Source organism: Mobula hypostoma, chromosome X1, assembly GCF_963921235.1.
Source record: "Mobula hypostoma chromosome X1, sMobHyp1.1, whole genome shotgun sequence".
NCBI lineage: Eukaryota > Metazoa > Chordata > Chondrichthyes > Myliobatiformes > Myliobatidae > Mobula > Mobula hypostoma.
In genome coordinates, this window is record NC_086128.1 from 31,023,472 (window position 1) to 31,044,262 (window position 20,791).

Genomic DNA, 20,791 nt, shown 5'->3' on the forward strand with positions numbered 1-20,791 from the left:
CCAAACGAAGTCACCAGCAACCTGTTTGGTAAACAGATCAGAAAATCCACCCAGTGTCTACAGATCACTAAGTTTATGCAAGTGAGACTTGGTGATTCATTTCTAGTAAGCCTCGGGCCATATAGATGAATCTTCCCCAGCACAGTTTCCCACCTTCTGTCAGCATACACCCCTGACATTGTTCAGTTCTCAGTCATAGAGCATAGGTACAGGTCCTCTGGCACAATGTGTCTATGCCAACCCAGCTAGTCTCAATTTCCTGTATTCAGCCTATATTCTGCTAAGCCTTGCCCATTCATGTACCCATTCAAGTGCTTCTTAAGCGTTGCTGCTCTCCATGCCTCAACTACTATTTCTGGCAGCTCATTCCATATAGCACTCTCAGTGTGAACAAGTCACCCGTCAGATCCCTTTTCAATCTTTCCACTCTCGCCCAAAGTCTCTGCCCTCCAGTTTTGGACTCACCAACCCTGGGGAAAAGACTGTTACCTTGCGCTTTATCTATGCCCCTCGTAATCTGAAACATTTCTGTAAAGTCGCCCCTCATTCTCCTGCCTTCCTCCACGAGTAAGCTCGTCCACGAGTGGCCGCATATGTGAGCAGCTGGACCGTGAGAGGGAGCAGCAAAAGCAGGTCCTTACCCATTCCAACCACAAACATTTTCCGAAAGCTGGGAATAGACAAGGATTATTGAGTTCCAAAGGAGTGGCTGTTCAGTAGATGTTTTGCTGTGATCACCACCTTCTGTGGAGTTAGTTCAACGCATTGGTATTGCGTCAGGAACCCTCAACTTTCCATAATAGGGTAGCACACGTTCCCATGAGTACATCAGTACTATCGCTGACAGTAACTTTGGTAATCCTGGGTAATCCTTGGTTAATTGCTGAGTTGGATCCATGGAATGTCAAATTAGAGTCATCCTCTCTAACCTGAACCTCCCTCGTCTTTTACTGCGCTAAGTACCAATGTCGCTGTGGCTGCCGCACTCCATGTTCCCTGGATGCTGGTCTGCTGCACTAATGCAGGATACTCGAGACAAGCTGGGGATTTGGATTCCATGCCTCCCGTTTGAGGATGCTCCTGTTTCCAGGGGTGGGGAGCCAGAAGCTCAGAATAAGAAAGGAGCCAATTGGGGTCGGAAGACAAAAGAAACTGCAGGTGCTGGATGCTTTGGGCTGTGACCTGAAACTTTGATATATACTTCTTGATGCTGCTTGACTCAGAGTTCTTCCAGCATTGTGTATCTTTTTTCTTTTTTTTGGGACATGTCTGAGTTTTTTAGGCTGAAATTCAATTCCCTTAGAACAGGGGTTTCCAACCTGGGGTCCATGGACACTTAGGTTAATGGTAGGGGTCCATAGGATAGAAGAGGTGTCTTAGAAAGTAGTAAGGGAATAATATCACCAACAGTTCCCACTTGCAATCTCTGTCCCCTGTAAGTAAGTGCCTTTGTGTCATATGGAAAGGAGGAAAGTTTGGGTTTAACTATAACCTCTCCACTCCTTCCACCGCTCCCATCTCCTAGAATTCTGGTAGAGTAGCCAGGTACCAAAGGAAAACAACACACCCAAAGCACAGATTTCACCAGAGTTGGTGCCTTCCGGATAGAAAGACAGTTACGGGATAGGTGATTAGATTTCTGGAAACTGCTATAATCCAACATGGATCAATGAGCAGAGGACTCGACTCTTAATTTTGTAGTGAGGCTTAACCAATTAAATACTGTTTCTGGTACAGTCGTTAAGAACTTTGGTGTTCAAATGTTACATCATATTGAGTACACCATAAGACATAGCAGAGTTAGGCCATTCAGCCCATTGAGTCTGCTTCACTTTCCATCATGGCTGATTTATTATCCCTCTGAACCGCATTCTGCTGCCTTCTCCCCATAACCTTTGACACCCTGACTAATCAAGAACCTATCAACCTCCACTTTAAATCTATCCAATGACTGGGCCTCCACAGCCATCTGTGGCAATGAATTCCACAGATTTACCACCATCTGGCTAAAGAAATTCCTCCTCAGTAGATACCATCAGTGTTTCTTGTATCTTAGCAACAACTTTCATTGATATTTACATTTAACAGTAAATATTCTCTTATCTGATATTCTTAAGCTGAATTATGGCCAGCTTGCCTTTTTAGGTGTGAGTGCTGTTGTCCTTAACAGTGTATTACGTACTGTGCAAGTGAGTCCGAGAAGGCTGAAAACTCTAACAAGGGTTACCTGGAACTGAAGAAGCAGAAGGTTCTCAAGGTCACAGTTGACTGGGCAGAGAAATGCAAGGATCTACTTCTCGAAGATGAAACAGCTGTAAAGTTGCTTAAGGTAGGTGGCTACCTCAATTAGTTATAAGACTTAAGATCTAGGAACAGAATCAGGCTATTTGGCCCATCGAGTCTGCTCTGGTATTTGATCATGGCTGATTAATTATCCCTCTCATCCCCATTCTCCTGCCTCTACTCTGCACTCTAGATTAGTACAGTAACAAGCACTTCCGGCCTAACAAGGCCCTGCTATTCAGTTACACCTGTGTGCCCAATTAACATGTACATCAAAACATACAGTGAAATGCGTCACCTGTGTCAACGGCCATCACAGTCTGAGAAAGAACTGGGGGGTTGCCCCACACCCCTGGTGCTAACGCAGCCAGCCCCAACCCACACACTCCTGGAGTGGCCTTCTCCCCATAACCTTTGTTACCCTCACTAATTAAACAACATATTAACCTCCGCTTTAAATACACTCAATGACTTGGCCTTCACAGCAGTCTGTGGCAATGAATTCCACAGGTTCACTAGCCTCTGGCAAAAGAAATTCTTCCTCATCTGTTCTGAAGGGACATCCTTCTACTGTATTCTGAGGCTGTACCCTCTGGTTCAAGACTCCCCCCACGACAGGAAACGTCCTCTGCACGTCCATTCTATTAAGGCCTTTCATAAAATATGAATTTTGTATCTCAATGTCTGTACATTTATCATAGCTACAGCTTAAAAAGTCTATGAAAGAAAATGATATGAATATTCATGGTCCATGTCTGCAGGGAGAAACCAAGATAATGACATCATCTCTCAGAAATGATGTACACTAATTCTGTGAAAGCAACAGCCCATACTTTAGTTTGAATGAGAGATTTGTGTGGAGGGTGGGTTTGGGACTGGTGCGTTTGAGGATGTGAAATCCAGATGCTTGCATTGCAGAATTTGAATTGTGACGCTCTCAGGCCAATGAGAGAAACCACGGCAATGGTTGAGGGATGGGCGATGAGAAAGAAGTTGGTCTCAAAATGGGGACGAGGCCTGATCATATGCCAATGCTTTTATTGCAGTGGTTATGGAAATGTCCCTTTGGGTGAACAAATAGTGCTGCAACAACATTTACCTCAAACGTTCATGTCTGTATATCGCAAACAACAGGAATTCTGCAGATGCTGGAAATTCAAGCAACACACATCAAAGTTGCTGGTGAACGCAGCAGGCCAAGCAGCATCTATAGGAAGAGGCGCAGTCGACGTTTCAGGCCGAGACCCTTCGTCAGGACTAACTGAAGGAAGAGTGAGTAAGGGATTTGAAAGCTGGAGGGGGAGGGGGAGATGCAAAATGATAGGAGAAGACAGGAGGGGGAGGGATAGAGCCGAGAGCTGGACAGGTGATAGGCAAAAGGAATACGAGAGGATCATGGGACAGGAGGTCCGGGAAGAAAGACAAGTGGGGGGGGGGGGACCCAGAGGATGGGCAAGAGGTATATTCAGAGGGACAGAGGGAGAAAAAGGAGAGTGAGAGAAAGAATGTGTGTATAAAGATAAGTAACAGATGGGGTACGAGGGGGAAGTGGGGCATTAGCGGAAGTTAGAGAAGTCGATGTTCATGCCATCAGGTTGGAGGCTACCCAGACGGAATATAAGGTGTTTTTCCTCCAACCTGAGTGTGGCTTCATCTTTACAGTAGAGGAGGCCGTGGATAGACATGTCAGAATGGGAATGGGATGTGGAATTAAAATGTGTGGCCACTGGGAGATCCTGCTTTCTCTGGCGGACAGAGCGTAGATGTTCAGCAAAGCGGTCTCCCAGTCTGCGTCGGGTCTCACCAATATATAAAAGGCCACATCGGGAGCACCGGACGCAGTATATCACCCCAGTCGACTCACAGGTGAAGTGCCTCACCTGGAAGGGCCCCAAACAGTCCTTCCAGGTGAGGCATCACTTCACCTGTGAGTCGACTGGGGTGATATACTGCGTCCGGTGCTCCCGATGTGGCCTTTTATATATTGGTGAGACCCGACGCAGACTGGGAGACCGCTTTGCTGAACATCTACGCTCTGTCCGCCAGAGAAAGCAGGATCTCCCAGTGGCCACACATTTTAATTCCACATCCCATTCCCATTCTGACATGTCTATCCACGGCCTCCTCTACTGTAAAGATGAAGCCACACTCAGGTTGGAGGAACAACACCTTATATTCCGTCTGGGTAGCCTCCAACCTGATGGCATGAACATTGACTTCTCTAACTTCCGCTAGGCCCCACCTCCCCCTCGTACCCCATCTGTTACTCATTTTTATGCACACATTCTTTCTCTCACTCTCCTTTTTCTCCCTCTGTCCCTCTGAATATACCTCTTGCCCATCCTCTGGGTCACCCCCCCCCCTGTCTTTCTTCCCGGACCTCCTGTCCCATGATCCTCTCGTATCCCCTTTTGCCTATCACCTATCCAGCTCTCGGCTCTATCCCTCCCCCTCCTGTCTTCTCCTATCATTTTGCATCTCCCCCTCCCCCTCCAACTTTCAAATCCCTTACTCACTCTTCCTTCAGTTAGTCCTGACGAAGGGTCTCGGCCTGAAACGTCGACTGCGCCTCTTCCTATAGATGCTGCTTGGCCTGCTGCGTTCACCAGCAACTTTGATGTGTGTTGCTTGATGTCTGTATATCGGCTGGCTTGTTTCCCAGTCACCTGTGCTTCACCATGGATTGACTTGACGTGAAGTCAGTCAACTATATTATAATATTTAAATGACCAGCTGCATTCTGTGAGCGGATTGGCCACTCAACACACTTGCATTAAAACAGAGGCAAATAGCCTTACCTACCGAGTTCCTCCAGCATTTTGTGTGTGTCACTCTGCAAACAGTTCTGAATCAGCTTTGGTTCAAGTTCCAAACTTTCTACACTTTGACCCCTAATGCAACCGCAAGCTCCCATTTTTGAGAGTTAATATCCAGATCAATGTAGTTTATTTCCTCATCTTGATTACATGTTTATTACCACTTTACTAGAGGAGCCATGTGTCTTTGTAAATAGTAAGAATTCTGTTACAAGTATCATAAATGACGCAAACGCAAATGGCTTTGGGACCATCTCCACTGTTTGCACACTCTGATCTATGGCCTGTTCCCAGGGGCACACACTGAGACAAATATCAGGTGCTGCTGGAAGTTCACAAACTCAGTGAAAGATGCACTTTGATCTGCCTGAAACTTGTTGGTCATCCAGCACAACAAGATGTTTGTAGGGGAATACTGCTGACTGGCACATTCCAGGCTGCAGGAGGGCACAGCAAGATGTGTTCTGAGGCCAACACAAAAACTCTGATGGGGAAAGACTGCAGTCTCAGGCCCTGCCACAAGTCCACAATGTGAAGCTAAGCCCTCTGTAAAAATCCAACCATACACTTGAAGTGTGTATCACCTAGAGGCTGCATGTGTGCAATGGTGCTTTGTATATTTTATGTGCTGCTTGTGTATATTTCTTTATGAGTAAACTTTACTTTTGAAGTTCAAAAGAAAATTCTATGAGTTTGCAGAAGACTGGCATTGGCTGTGATGGTGTCCCTGCCACTATCACTTGCTGCCAAGACTTGAAACTATAAAGTGGTACCTTGGAGACTGCACAAATATATGGGAAACATCTCAGCAATCCACAATGTCAGGCAATAGAGGGAAAAGGGCACTGGGAAAAAAATCTCAAAAAGAATAATCCGAAATAAAAATAGAAAGCGTCCAAAATACATGTATCATCCTCTGTAATTTCTGACACTTTCAACATGATGACAACACCAAGCACATCTTCCTCGCCCTTCCCTTTTCAGCATTCTGAAAGCCTGTTACGTTCATAGCTTTCTGGTTCACTGTTCTATCTGCACCAGCACTTGCCCCACTTCTCATACAAGCACTTTCCCATGTAGCTGCTGGATGTATAACATCTGCCCTTCCCATCATCCTGGTACCTTTGAGAGAAACAAAGTTATTGAGGCACAAGAGATTCTGCAGTTGCTGGAACTCTTGAGCAACGCACACAAGATGCTGGAGGAGCTCAGCAGGTCAGGCAGCATCTATGGAGGGGAATAAATAGTACCTTCACCCACCCTGTACCAAGTCTTTACAAGAAGCAGGGTGGGTGAAGGTACTGTTAAAATACCCGTGGGGATCTGAGGCCAATAATGTTGCTAATCAATCCCCTGAGATAGAGATAGAAAATTTGAGGAAATAAATGAATTGGGCAAGGACCATTTGAAAGTGGGAGTTAGGAGGATATTGGCAGCAATGACAATGAAACCTCTGAGGACTGTATGAGAGCAGGAAGCTGAACCAACAGTCATCAAGGCACTGGGAACAGAGATGAATCTAAAACAATGCATTGAGTACAGGAGTTGGGATGTTATGTTGAAGTTGTACAAGACGTTAGTGAGGGCCAGTTTGGAGTATTGTGTGCAGTTCTGGTCACCTACCTACAGAAAAGATATCAATAAGATTGAAGGGTGCAGAGAAAATTTACAAGGATGTTGCCGAGACTTGAGTTGTAAGGAGAGGTTGAATAGGTTAGTACTTTGTTCCCTAGAATGTAGGATAATGAGGGGAGATTTGATAGAGGTATACAAATTTATGAGTGGTATAGATGGGGTAAATGCAAGTAGGCTTTTTCCATCATGTGTAGGTGAAACTAGAACTAAAGGTCAGGGGTTAAGGGTGAAAGTTGAAATGTTTAAGAGGAACATGAGGAGGAACTACTTCACTCAGAGTGGTGATAGTGTTGTGGTGTTCTATGACTCTGAGGGAGATGGCCAAAGGACTGAAACATGGATTGTTCCACATATCATTCAGGAAGACCCATTCTTTTTTCCTATGAGTGCGCCTTTGACATGGAGCAAATGAGTGGATTAAGCCATATGTGAGAACTAATTTGGTCATGAAAGCAGGATGGTGGGTGATAATAGCAGAAGAAAGATCACTTTATTTGGCTCCCCCTCCCACTTTCAAATCTCTTATTAGCTCTTCCTTCAGTTAGTCCTGACGAAGGGTCTCGGCCTGAAACGTCGACTGTACCTCTTCCTAGAGATGCTGCCTGGCCTGCTGCGTTCACCAGTAACTTTGATGTGTGTTGCTTTATTTGGCTGATTTATTGCCTGGAAATTCAGTCACAAAACACGTTCTTTCCCAGTTTAAGTGGCTGTGGTTTGATTTTCCTCAGATGAATCACAGTCAGTACTACTTTCAGCTTATTTCATGCCAATAGTTTATCTGAGCACTTTAGTGTGTGCTTTCCCCCTTGCATGTCTGAAGTGATTCACACACTCTTCTCCACGTTGTGCTCCTCCTGAAGTACGACACTGATTGGAATCAATTTCTCTAACTTCCCGTAATTTCTCCCTCCTTCTCCCATCTCTTTTTCCATTTCCCATTCTGGCTCCCCTCTTGCACTTTCTCTTCTTCTCATCTGCCTATCACCTCCTTCTGGTGCCTCTCCTCCTTTCCTTGCTCTCATCAGATTCCTCCTCCTCCTCCAACCCTTTACCTTTTCCTCCAATCTCCTCCCTGTTTCTTACTTCATTCTCCCCCTCCCCCTCATCTGGTTTCTCCTATAACCTAGTTTGTACACCTTCCCTTCCCTTCCCACACGTTTTATTCTGACTTCTTCCCCCTTCCTTTCCAGTCCTGATGAAGGGTCTTGGCCTGAAAAGTTGACTGCTTATTTCTCTCCATTGATGCTGCCTGATCTGCTGAGTTTCCCAGCACTTTGTGTGTGTTACTTTGGATTTCCAGCACCGGCAGAATCTCTTGTTTATGACACTGATTGGAAGACCCATTTGGTTCAAGCCTAACCTCACTTGACACTGTTTGCTCCTTACTTTTTTCACCTGAATTAACCCCCTTCCCTCACTGGCCTAAGCCCTAACCTTCCATTCTTACTCATGTCCTCAATAATACTCCCAACAATTTCCCTGTTCCAGTTTCATAGAACGTAGAAATCTACACATTACAGGACCTTCGGCCCACAAAGTTGTGCCAACCATGTCTCTTATAAGACCCTATTTTCTCCGCCTCCACCACCGTTGCTGGCAGTGCATTCCATGCACCCACCACTCTCTGTGTGAAAAACTGACCTCTGACACCTCATCCCAACCTTGCCTCCCTTTCCTAGACATGCAATGGATTCCCCAGTCTGCCCACCTTCTCAAGTACTCCATTCTAAAGTACCCCAGTAGATTACATCTGCTGTATTGTGATTTATTGAGTTGAATTTTAATAGACTGTAAGCGATCGGAGCAGAATTCCACAGATTCACCATCCTCATCTCTGTTCTAAAGGGATGTCTTTGTATTCTGAGGCTATACCCTCTGGTCCTAGACTTCCCCACCATACATTACAACCAATAGCATACATTTGAAATGTAGTCTTTGTTGTAATAAAGGGAATTCAGCAGCCAAGTTGCATTCAGCAAACTCCCACAAACAACAGTTTGCTAATAATCCTGGATAAATGCCACTGGAAAATCTATTCTTGGAGCCACCTCCTTCAAATCGGTGGGTTCGTGCATAGGTATGCAAATCACGCTCAACTATAGACCTCTAACATGTCTGTCATTCCGGGAACAGATAATGATGGATACCTCCTAATCTAACACCTCAGAGTTATCCCTTCAAATATTCACCACCCTCTGGTTGAAGAAATTACCCCTCATCTCTGTTCTAAAGGGATACCATGTATTCTGAGGCTGTGCCCTCTGATCCCAGACTCCCCCTCTTTAGGAAATATCCTCTCCCCGTCCATGCTATCTAGATCTTTCAACATTCGATAGGTTTCTATGAGATCCCCATCATTCTTCTGACCTCTAGTGAGTACAGGCCTAGAGCTGTAAAACACTTCACCTATGTTAACCCTTTCATTCCCAAGAATCTTGTGAACATGCTTTTGACCAATGCCAGCACACCTTTCTTGGATAAGGGGCCAAAACTGCTCAGAATACTTCAAATGCAGTCTGACCACGGCCTTGTAAAGCCCCAGCATTACAGCCTTGCTTTTGTATTCTAACCTTCTGGATATAAATGCTAACATTACATTTGCCTTCCTTACTTTATGACTTGTATGTAATTAGCACATTCTTTGGTAATGCAATCAGTGACTGGATTGTGCTGAAACTATTTTATCATATTATAAAGATTGACCTGTTCCCTTAAGTCCACAATTCTAACTGCAGTTAGGTAAACCTAGACTTGGGTCATCCCGAGTTCATTTGCCTGTTTTGAGTGAACTTTGAAATGTGACTGTTTAATGTTCAGGAGTATCAAGTATTATTGTTGAGAATTGGCTCTAATAAATTCAGGCGTAGAGTTCTATAGTTCTGGTTCACCAAGCTAAAAGGGGTCCTGAAATAGGAGTAGAAGTTAAAACAAAAACCTAGAGATACCCTGTTCAGATATGCAACGTCCATTCTACTGACAATTTTGCCATTGCTGCCTCCTGCTGAGGATGTAGTCTGTGAGCAAGCTGCAGGTGGTGGGGAGAAAGGTTCCATCTTCTGTTTCCAAATACAGCGAATATTGAAAGACCGAGATGTAGTGGATGCAGAGCTGATGTTTCCAAAAATGGGGAAGTCTAGGACCAGAGGGAACAGCACCGGAATATAACAACAATCCTCCAGAACAGAAATGAGGAGGAATTTCTGTAACGAGAAGGTGGTGAATCTATGGAATTCATTGCCACAGGTGGTTGTGGAGTCCGAATCGTTGGGTGTAATTAAAGTTGAAGTTGATAAGTCATTGATTAGTAAGGGCTTCAAAGGTTATGGGGAGAAGACAGAATAATGGGGTTGAGAGGGAAAACAAATCAGCCATGATTCAATGTCGGGGCAGACTCAATGGGCCGAAAGGTCTAATTATGCTTCTATGTCATATGTTATACAGCAAAGGTAAACGGCTTTCAGCCCAACTCTTCCAATCTGACCAGGTTAGCTAAATAAGCTAATCTTCAATTAATTGGGGCTATTTTGAAACTTCTTAATTTTAACTGTATATAAAAGCATTGGAAGCTTTGTAAATTTGAAACATAAATATACATTGAAAAAAGAAAAATATAGAAAAGGCTTAAGACTTTTGAATATAAGTTGGGAATCCCCTTCCTGTCAGTGATCCCATTAAATGGAGCCATGTTGCTGGTCAGTTCCAGATGGTGTAATGTTGAGGGGCCAGATGCAAAGTGCATCCACGTTCAGCTCAGCAACCTCTGGTGGGCCCAGGTGCAGAGTGAGGATTGAGATATGGCAGCATTGACTTCCAGCATGTTTCCTGCTCTGCACTGGAGTGTGAGACACAGAGGTCTGGTGTGTGCCCTACATCCTATTAGGAGCTGTCATCTAGCTGCCAACAGGGTTCAACCATAATCACAGACCCGTAATCTCAGGGAAGCAAGCACCAGTTTGAGCATTGAACTGACTTAGTGATCCTACTGCTGAATTTAATAACTTGCATTTATATGGTACATGCTCTCCAAGTACAGCGGTATCTGAGAACAGTGAGGGGGAAAAGACAGAAATTACTGAATTAATTTTGAGCGCCACCAAGGCCATTTTTTAAAGAAAATATATTTATTCATTTACGGCATGTGGGCATCGCCAGCTAAGGCAGCATTTAGCACCTTTAAGAAGGTGGTGAACCACTGCAGTCCCTGAGGTGTAGGGACACCCACAGTGCTGTCAAGGAGGGAATTCCATGATTTTGACACAGCGACAATGAAGGAACGGTGATATAAGGAGGGGAGGAGAAGATGGCGGCGCGACGCAGTGCGCGCGGCCGCTCCGAAATGATATCGTATTTGTTAAGTAGGTACCGTGCACAATCCTGATTTGATGGAGACAGATGTGAGGAGCACGGAGGAACATCTGAAGAAACTTCTGAAATGCCTGCTTCGCTGCCACTGCTACTGTGCGATCGAGAATCTCTGGAGGGGAAGGCCCCAAATCCTCGGCTTTGCCTATTGTCGGGGCCAGGGTCGAAGCACTCAGCAGAGATGGTGCTCGGTGTCGGAGGGCTGGTTGGAGGCTCGAAGTTTTCGGATGGACTGGAGTGGGCTGTGGTCGGGTGCTTCCAGGGTGTTGCATTGGCAAGTTTGCGGCGCTAGAAGCTCATGGCAGGGAGAGTTTCTTCCTTCCTACGTCTGCATGAGATGATGGGACTTTCGAGAGACTGAGTCTTTTTTTTACTGTGCCCATGATCTGTTCTTTATCAAATTACGGTATTGCTTTGCACTGTTGTAACTATATGTTATAATTATGTGGTTTTTGTCAGTTTTTTTTAGTTTTGGTTTGTCTTGTGTTTCTGTGATACTATTCTGGATCATTGTATCATTTCTTAATGCATGCATTACTAAATGACAATAAAAGAGGACTGCATGTCCTCATAATCTAATCTAATCTAATGTTTCCAAGTCGGGATGGTGAGCGACTTGGAGGGGGATTTCCAAGTGGTGGTGTTCCCAGGTATCTGCTGATCTCATCATTCTAGATGGTAGTGGTCATGGGTCTGGAAGGTGCTGCCTTAGGAACTTCGATGTGTTGCTGTAGTGCATCTTGTAGATAGTACACACTGCTGCAACTGTTCATCAATGGTGGAGGGATTGGATGCTTGTGGAAGGGGTACCAGTCAAGTGGACTGCCTTGTACTGGATGGTGTCAAACTTCTCGAGTGTCAATGGAGCTGCCCTCATCCAGGCGAGTGGCGAGTATTCCATTACACTCCTGACCTGAGCCTTATAGATGGCGGACAGGCTTTGGGGTGTTGGGAGATGAGTTACATGCCGCAGGATTCCTAGCCTTTGACCTGCTCTGGTAGCCATGATAGTTATATGGCTAGACCAGTTCAGTTTCCTGTCAATGGTAACCCCCAGGATGTTGATAGTAGGAGATTCACTGATGGTGATGCCACTGAATATCAAGGGATGATGGTTAGAGCCTCTCTTGTTGGAGATGGTATTGCCTGGCACTTGCATGGCCCTAATGTTGCTTGCCACTTGTCAGCTCAAGCCTGGATATTGCCCAGGTCCTGCAGCATTTGGGCATAAACTGCTTCACTACCTGAGGAGTCACAAATGGTGCAGAACATTTGTGCAGTCATCTGCAAACATCCCCACTTCTTAGATCTGATCAGAACTAAGGGTTAATGACTGAAAGTTGAGCGTATGATCATATGAGAGGGACACAAGTAAATTCTTACTGTCATACTCCCTCTCCCTCTTTTTTCTCTTTTCTCTCCTCTTTTTTCTCTTTTCTCTCCTCTTTTATCTCACCCCCCCATGTACACAAACTTTCTCTCTCGTTTTTCAAACACAGACAAACACATGGTTACACTTACATTCACACATTCTCTCCATTTTTTCACACACATTTTTCTCTTTTTCCTTTTCACAGACACGCGTACACCTTTTCTCACATTTCAAAAACACACACATTCTCTTACACGCTCGAGCACGTACTTACACACATACTTTCTATCCCCTTTTTACATGCACATTTTTCGCTCTTTCTTTCCTTTTCACAGACATACACCTTTCTTACTTCACAGACACACACGTTCTCTGTTCTCTCTCACAAACAAACACACAACCAACAATGCGGAGAGCTGAGCACGAGGAAGAACAAAAGAATGAGATGTGTGAGTTGAACTATCTGCTAGTGGAGCTCACTGTGACTGGGTGGAGGAATCCGGAAAGCAGGCAGCGACCTTGGAGTTGTGGATTAGGAACTGCAGTGACTAGTGGCTGTAAACAGAGATCACTTTCCTTGGAGAATCTGGCACACACTGTAATGATGTTCTGGAAGAAGCAAATGAATATGGCCAAACTGTTGCACCACATATAGTACCTTTGCTGTCTGTAGTTTGTGTTATCAGGACCACACAGACCTCAGGATGTTCAGAACTTTCCTGTTAACACATCTCCCACAAACATCCGGTTTAAAATGACGCTGGTGACATACGGTGACGACTTGCTGGCAGCAAGCAAAACTACTAGCTACTTTATTAATCACACTTTATCAGGTAAATGATCACTGCAATCAATGACCCATAAGTTACCTTTCAGAGTTGAGCTTTTGAGTAGCCTGTACGAGCTGGCATTTTTGCAGTGTGAACTGAAGTTTCAGGTAAAGGACAGTTGCGATATGACGTGTATGGGCTGAATCGAAGCAGCAGGGCCTGGCCCTGAGAGTGAGGAATGAGCCACTGCTGGACCAGACTTGAAGATGATTCAAAGTGGCAGATCAGAGTTGAAGCAGCGAGGCCCGGGCTCAAGAGTGAAGAACAAGCCGATGTTTGACTGATTTAAGCACCGGGCCAGATTGGAAAGTTCAGATATGGGCCGAATCGAGGAGTTGGGTCCTGGGCCCAAGAGCATATCGAAGCAGCAGGGTCTGGGTTTGAGAGCGAGGAACAACCCACTGTTTGGTCGACCTTAAGCGATTTAAGCCAGATTGAAAAGGTCAGGGTGTCAGAGCCAGAGGAGATGGATGGGCTGGTGTTCAGCTCACTGCTCAGCAAGGTTTACAATCTCTGCGCTGAACTGAGGCTGTGGCCTGCAACTAACGGGCTCCTGGATCGGCTGTGACTGGCTTCGTGGCTGTGGACTCACTTTCGTGAACTTCAGTTCTGAATGTTATTTGCTTGCTTTTGTTATCTGCACATTTATTTTCCTGCACATTGGGTGTTTCACGGCCTTTTTTAAAAATGGGTTCCATTGGGTTTCTTTGTTTTATGGCTGCCTGTAAGAAGACAAATCTCAAGGTTGTGTATAGTATACATTGATAATAAAAGTACTTTGAACTTTGAACATCTTCCTGCGCTACCAGTAACTGGTGGGGTCAGTTTCGCAAGACCTTCAGCTAATTTGTATTACACAGACCTGGCCCGAAGGGAAATGGCCTGGCTCTTGCTACTTTGAGAAAGCACAGTCGGCCAGTTGTTGCTGAGTTTGAAATGTGATGGGCTTTGGGCTGCACAGCTGCCCCCTCCGTGATCCACGTGCTGCTGCTCTATGCGTGGCCACTGGCCATGTGGTCTGATGGGATTAACAGCAGCCGCTGTCAGCCAAAGAGACAGGAAAACACAGTGTCTTCCATACTCGCACAGCTCACTCTACACCTCCAAACAATTCACAAGTCAAAAATATTGGCTACCCAGCAATATGTTGAAGTAAAGACATGGGCCAACCAAGCGAAATGCGTAGTTAAACCAGGGCACTATGCTCAACCGTTCAGATTCCTCTGCAAGATGCAATGATATTATAGAAAACAGAGTCCCCACCTGGTGAAAGAATCTCAGTGAACCTATCAAATATTGAAAGACCATAAGGCATAAAACTGGCCAATGAGTTTGCTCTGCCATTCTATCATGGCTGATTTATTTTCCCTCTCAACCCCATTCTCCTGCATTCACCCTGTAACCTTTATCACCCTTACAAACCAAAGGTTACGAGGAGAAGGCAGGAGAATGGGGTTGGGGTGGATAATAAACTAGCCATGATTGAATGGCGGAGCAGACTCGATGGGCCGAATGACCTAATTCTGCTCCTGTGACTTACGGTCTAATGGGAAGATACTTGCAGCCAGCAAATCTATCCTGTCAGTCTCTCGAACACGTGCAGGCTGTACATAGTGAGGTGTTCATAGCCTGGGGAGGATCTGCAAATAAATATCTCTGTACTTATTCATTTATTTATTTTTCTGTGTATTTATTTAAATCAAATAGGACCTGAATACTATTGCCAGAAAGGACCTGCAACTCTATCCAAGTCTGAATGACGAGATCTCGAGACTTCAGCACATGGTGGAAACAGTGGAATACAGGTCAGGAGTGAAACTGTACATGTAGAAAGAAAGTGAGGAATCAAACATGGCAGAAATGCAAAGCTGCTTCTGTTATGTATGTGCAAGCAAGAACAAATTAAACTTTTTCAATGAATCATTTTAGCCATGGAACGCGCTGGGCAACCTGCAGTGCAGGAGCGATGAACCGGGCCCGCTGACACAAAAACATGCGCATTCGAAAGCCTGCGCAAAAAGAGTGCGTCTCCCGCACGTAGGAGGCCCAATCGATTCACCACGCAATCAATCGCCTGCATACGCATTTGCCACATTCTCGCAATTGATCCGATACGGTTCAACTTCAGAGAGGAATATAGGATAATTGAAATGAAGGAATAGTGCATATTCCTTGATAGATATTTTTCTTCTTTGTCGTCGTTGTCTTCACCACCTTCTGTCCCTCAGGGTGAGAAGGAGTTGCTTTTGCTCCATTCTGCAATGGCTACTGAGGCCAGACTGGTAGATTCTGACACAACTGAGGCAGGAGGTTCTTTGTAGGACAAGTATATAGGTATTTTGTGGAAAGGTGTGCTTACACAGAGCCTCTGTGTCCTCCTTTGCCAGTTTGGATCAGGAGTTGGCAGCGATGTTACATTTTAATCTTATCCATTTTCCCAGGATTGGAGTCTATGGGGTGATGGCTGTGGTGTGCTAGAGTGCATCAGAATCAGGCTTATTCTCACTAACGTGTCATGAAATTATTTGCTTTGCTGCAGCAGTACAGTGCAATACATTAAAAATGACTATGCTACGATAAGAAATATATAAGTACTGCAAAATAGTGACGTAGTGCTCATGGTTTCATCGATAGTTCAGAAATTTGATGGCAAAGCAGAAGGAGCTGTTCCTAAATCATTGACTGTGCAACAAATTCATTTAAACCATAAAACATAGGAGCAGAATTAGGCCATTTGACCCATCGAGTCTACTCTGCCATTCAGTCATGGCTGATTTATTATTCCTCTCAACCCCATTCTCCTGCCTTCTCCCTGTAACCTTAGATACCCCAACTAATCAAGAACCTATCAACCTTTGCTTTAAGTATACGTAATAACTTGGCCTCCACATATGTCTATGTCAACAAATTCCACAGATTCACTACCCGCTGGCTAAAGAACTAATTTACTGGAGAAACTTAAAACATTCTCTTATCTCACAGCTGGAGCCACTGACATGCAGAAACAGCTCGTTCTTGCTGGTTAAACTCATCCCAACAAAAGGGGTTTGTTCTTTCAATGTGCCCTTCCGGAACAAGGTTCATCCTCTGTTCTTTGAGATAGTCATCTCTGGCTCATTTTGTTCCACTAAAGGTCTTGCTGGACCCTTGGTGGTGAAATCTGTCACATGTATGCAGACTGGGGCAAAATCTTCTGCACCTCTGATGGACGGCGTAGCTCAAAGTAGCTTGAATCAATTCCCATTGAAATGCAATCTCAAATTCTGGCGCTGTTATTGTTGGTAGTGATTTTTGCATCCAAGCCTCTGTGTTACTTGCCAAGTGACAATTAGCACACCGCCCATAACGTCCATAATCAGATAGTTTCAAAGAAGTCAATTTAGCCCATCAAGTCTATGCTGATTCGCCATCCTCCTCTTTCCCCATAGCCCTGAAAATGAATTTGCGGTAACGTCAGTATATTTCCCTTTGAAGGACCTGATTGGCAGTTTCTCTCACACCATCAGGAAGTAAATTCTAGGTCACAACTGCTCTCCTTGTCCTCACTTCTCCATTAAGTCTTCGGGTCGGAATTTAAAAATTGTGCCCCTGGCCTTTGAACTATTTGTTAGTGGAACAGGTTCTGTCTATTTACCCTTTCGAAGTTCAAAAGTTCAAAATACGTTCATTATCAAAGTATATACAATCCTGAGATTCGTCTCCTTACAGGCAGCCACAAAACAAAGAAACCCAATAGAACCCATTTTTTAAAAAAAAGATGACGGTCAAACACTCAGTATGCAGAGAGGGGGAAAAAAACAAATAGTACAGATAATAAAAGTAAGCAAATAACATTTAGAACTGAAGTTCAGGAAAGCGAGCCCACAGCTACAAAGCCAGTCATCTCTGTAGCCAGTCCAGGAGCCCATCATTTGCAGGCCATGGTCTTAGTTCAGAGCAGAGAAAAGTAAACCTCTCTGAGTGGCAAGCTGAACCGGCCTGGTCCCGACACCCTGACATTTTTAACCTGGCCTGGCACTTAAGTCGTCCAAACCTTGGGTCATTCCTTGCTCTCGAACCCGGGCTCTGCTGCTTTATGCTCTAGGGCCCGGGTCCCACCGCATCAATGCAGCCTGCACCCAACCTTTCCAATTTGGCCTGGCGCTCAAATCGAGCAAACCTCGGGTCTCTCCTCGCTCTTGGGCCTGGGCTCCGCCTTGCCTCGCTCGCCTCTCCTTGGTTCTGCCGCTTCAAATCGCCACCAAGTCCGCTCCAGCAATGGCCATGCATTGCCTCATTCCCCGCACTCGTGCCCGGAAAAAATCCTCCTGGATTCAGGCCGTACACACCACGCTGCAATGGTACTGCACGCTGCAACTGTCCTGCACCTTTGAAACTTCAGTTCACACCATTCAAAAGCTCAAATCGAAAGGGAAGTTTCAATCTATTGATTATGGTGATTGTTTACTGGGAATAAGTGTGATTAATAAAGCAGTTAGTAATTTTCTTTGTTTTGTTTGCTGCCGGCAAGTAGTCGCTGAGCTTCACCAGAATCATTCTAGACTACCTGTGAGATCGCTTAACTCTTAAATCACTCCACAGCATTCTTTGCTCCATGGAAATCAACTCCCTTGTCATAGAATCTGAGCACTAAAGCACACAAACAGGCACTTCCCCCATTTACTCCGTGCAGAACTATTATTCAGCCTAGTCACATCATCCTGTACCACAGCCCTTCGTAATGGAGTCAGAGAGCACTATAGTCTAAGCCTGTGTCTGAAACTCCTCATCACAGGAATCATTCTTGTAAATTCTTTCAAACAAGATCACTGCCCACTCTTCCAAAGGATTAACAGTGCGAATATTCCTGAAAATATTTGTTGGTCTTCAGCTTCCTCTATTACTCCCAATTATGGGAGATCCACATGGCATATTATTTAAGTCAGTGGTCCCCAACCTCTGGGCCGCGGACCAATACCGGGCCGTGAAGCATTCAGGGGTGTAGCAGTAGCCAGGATGCACCCAGCACATCTTTAAGAAAAAAGCCGAGATAAACAAGCTAATTAATTAGGTGCCACCCGGCACATAAATGTCGGCCCAGCTTGTTTATTTCTTGTTTATTTCGGCTTTTTTCTTAAAGATGTGCTGGGTGCATCCCGGCTACCACTGCACCCCTGCATGCCTCGCGGCCCGGTACCGGTCCATAGCCTGGAGGTTGGGGACCACTGATTTAAGTGGTGTTTCGTAATCAGATTGTGTTTTTTGTAAAATCCCTGCCTACAGTCAATGTATAAATAACCTCTGGCATTGTTGAAGTGGTAAACTTCATATCACTATTGAGTATTAACAACTTAATGTGGGTGTTCATGAAGTGCTTAAATAGTCTTCTTTGTTATTATGGAGTGTGAAGTTGCTTATAATATGATACCTCCAGATGGCTATGGATCAAGAGGTGTGACCCATGGACCAATGCCGCTGGGACACAAGCCGGGATCTGATCAACCCTGGCTGGGTCACCTGGGCGAGAGTGTCTGATGTTGAAAGACCCGAAACACCCGATGACCCCAGGTTACATCACTGATGATGTGTCCCAGCGCATCCTAGGATGTATCTCAGCATGATACAGGTCTAACACTAACACTATTTATTCACCTCTCACAGGCCTCCTGAGGACTGCAGCTGTTTGAGAAAGAAACAGGTAAATCCTCCCCTTGCTTCAAAAATTCCCTTTCAGCACGAAGAAACTTGTACGAACTAATGACGAATTGAGGAGACCAAGTAATCAAACGGTGGGGACTGTGTGGAAGTCTGGCCTTGACTGAAAACTTTCAGACCTCCTTTGCTCAATAGCTTACATGAAATAAATGTGGCTGTATGGATTGGTCCCAATGCAAGACTTCAACCCAATATGTCTCTGCACAGATGCCTCTCACTGAGTTCCTCCACGTTCCAGCAATTGCACTCCCTTGTGTTTGGAGGTTTGGGGAATCTAGGTTATGTTTTATTTTTATTTTCCTTAGCGATACAGCACGGCAACGGGCCCTTCTAGGCCAACAAGCCTGCAGTCAAACTCCTTACAGAGAGTAGTTCAATTGAGCTTGGGTGGCTTTTCCACGCCATATGAACAACACGTAGTGTCATTGTAGCTCAACGCTTTCACTTGAGTTTATTGATTGGGTGGCAATGGCTATCAGGGTGATTTTGATGAAGTTTGCTCTGTTTCATTGGGTTAGAAAAGAACTTGGTGGTACATAAAACCATTGTACAAGTTAGCAGAGATTTGGAGTTCCATTTCAGAGAGCCCATGAAAAGAGACATCATGAGAAAATAAGCATCTTGTGCCAGGAATGAATTAATGTGAGGGAGTGTTGTCCATGTTCTTTCTCGTATAGAGGGTGTCTGAAATGGAAATAATTACACTCAGTGGCCGCTTTATTAGGTAATTTGCTTGTTAATGCAAATATTTAATCAGCCAACCACATAAAAGCATGCAGACGTGGTTAAGAGGTTCAGTTGTTCAACACAAATATCAGTGTGGGGAAGAAATGTGATCTAAGTGACGTTGACCATGGAATGAATATTTGTGTCAGATAGGGTGGTTTGAGTATCTCTGAAACTGCTAATTTCCTGGATTTTCATGCACAGTAGTCTCTAAAGTTGACGTAGAATGGTGCGAAGAACAAAAAACATCCAGTGAGAAGCAGTTCTGTGTGCCAAAACACCTCGTTAATGAGAGGGGTCAGAGGAGAATGGCCAGACTGGTTCAAGCTGACAGAAGGCGACAGTAACTCAGTTAACCATGTGCTACAAGAGTGGTGTGCAGAAGAACATCTCTCAATGCACAACATGACGAACCTTGAAGTGGATGGGCTACAGCAGCAGAAGACCACCGACATACACTCAGTGGCCACTCTAGTAAGTACAGGAGGTACCTAATAAAGTGGCCACAAAGTGTATATTTTTCACTGCCAATAATCCCACCTGCTTGTCCAAAATTATACTTCTAATGTGAGTAATGGCATTTGGTGAAATAAGGCAAGAGAATGAGGTAGGATACTAGTAGGTGCGGAACGGTAGGAGATCTTTGAGAGTACATTCACCTTTCCTTAAAGGTACTGGGATAGGTTAATAAGGTGGTTAAAAAAAACATGCTCTTCTTTATTAGCTGGGTCACAGAGTATAAAAACTAGAAGATTATACACGAGTCAGACAACGGTGGAGGGGGGGCATTGTGTACATTTCTGCCCACCATGTTCTAGGTCACCTTGAGATTGCACTGGAGAGGGTGCAGTGGAGATTTAACAGATGTTGCCTAATCTTAAAATAAAATTTAAAAATCACCTTTATTTGTCACATGTATATCGAAACATTGAGTGGGGGAAAGATTGCATAAGCTAGGGGTGCCTTTGGAGCTGAAGAGGCTGAGAGGAAATGGGATTGATATGTATAACATAATGAAGGGTCTGAATAGAGTAAGTGGTAAGGACCTATTTTTCTTGACAGAGGTCAACAAG

The 20,791-nt window shown here is 44.8% G+C and overlaps 1 protein-coding gene across 3 annotated transcripts in view; it reads left to right on the plus strand.

Moving 5' to 3' along the window:
* rapgefl1 (Rap guanine nucleotide exchange factor (GEF)-like 1) overlaps positions 1-20,791 on the plus strand; it is a 131,155-nt gene that overhangs the window by 72,999 nt on the left and 37,365 nt on the right. For all 3 annotated transcript variants that reach the window (XM_063037976.1, XM_063037977.1, XM_063037975.1), the window contains 3 exons: positions 2,179-2,329; positions 15,006-15,103; positions 18,939-18,975. In XM_063037976.1, coding sequence (XP_062894046.1) covers positions 2,179-2,329; positions 15,006-15,103; positions 18,939-18,975 — 286 coding nt within the window. The remainder of the gene's footprint in view (positions 1-2,178; positions 2,330-15,005; positions 15,104-18,938; positions 18,976-20,791) is intronic.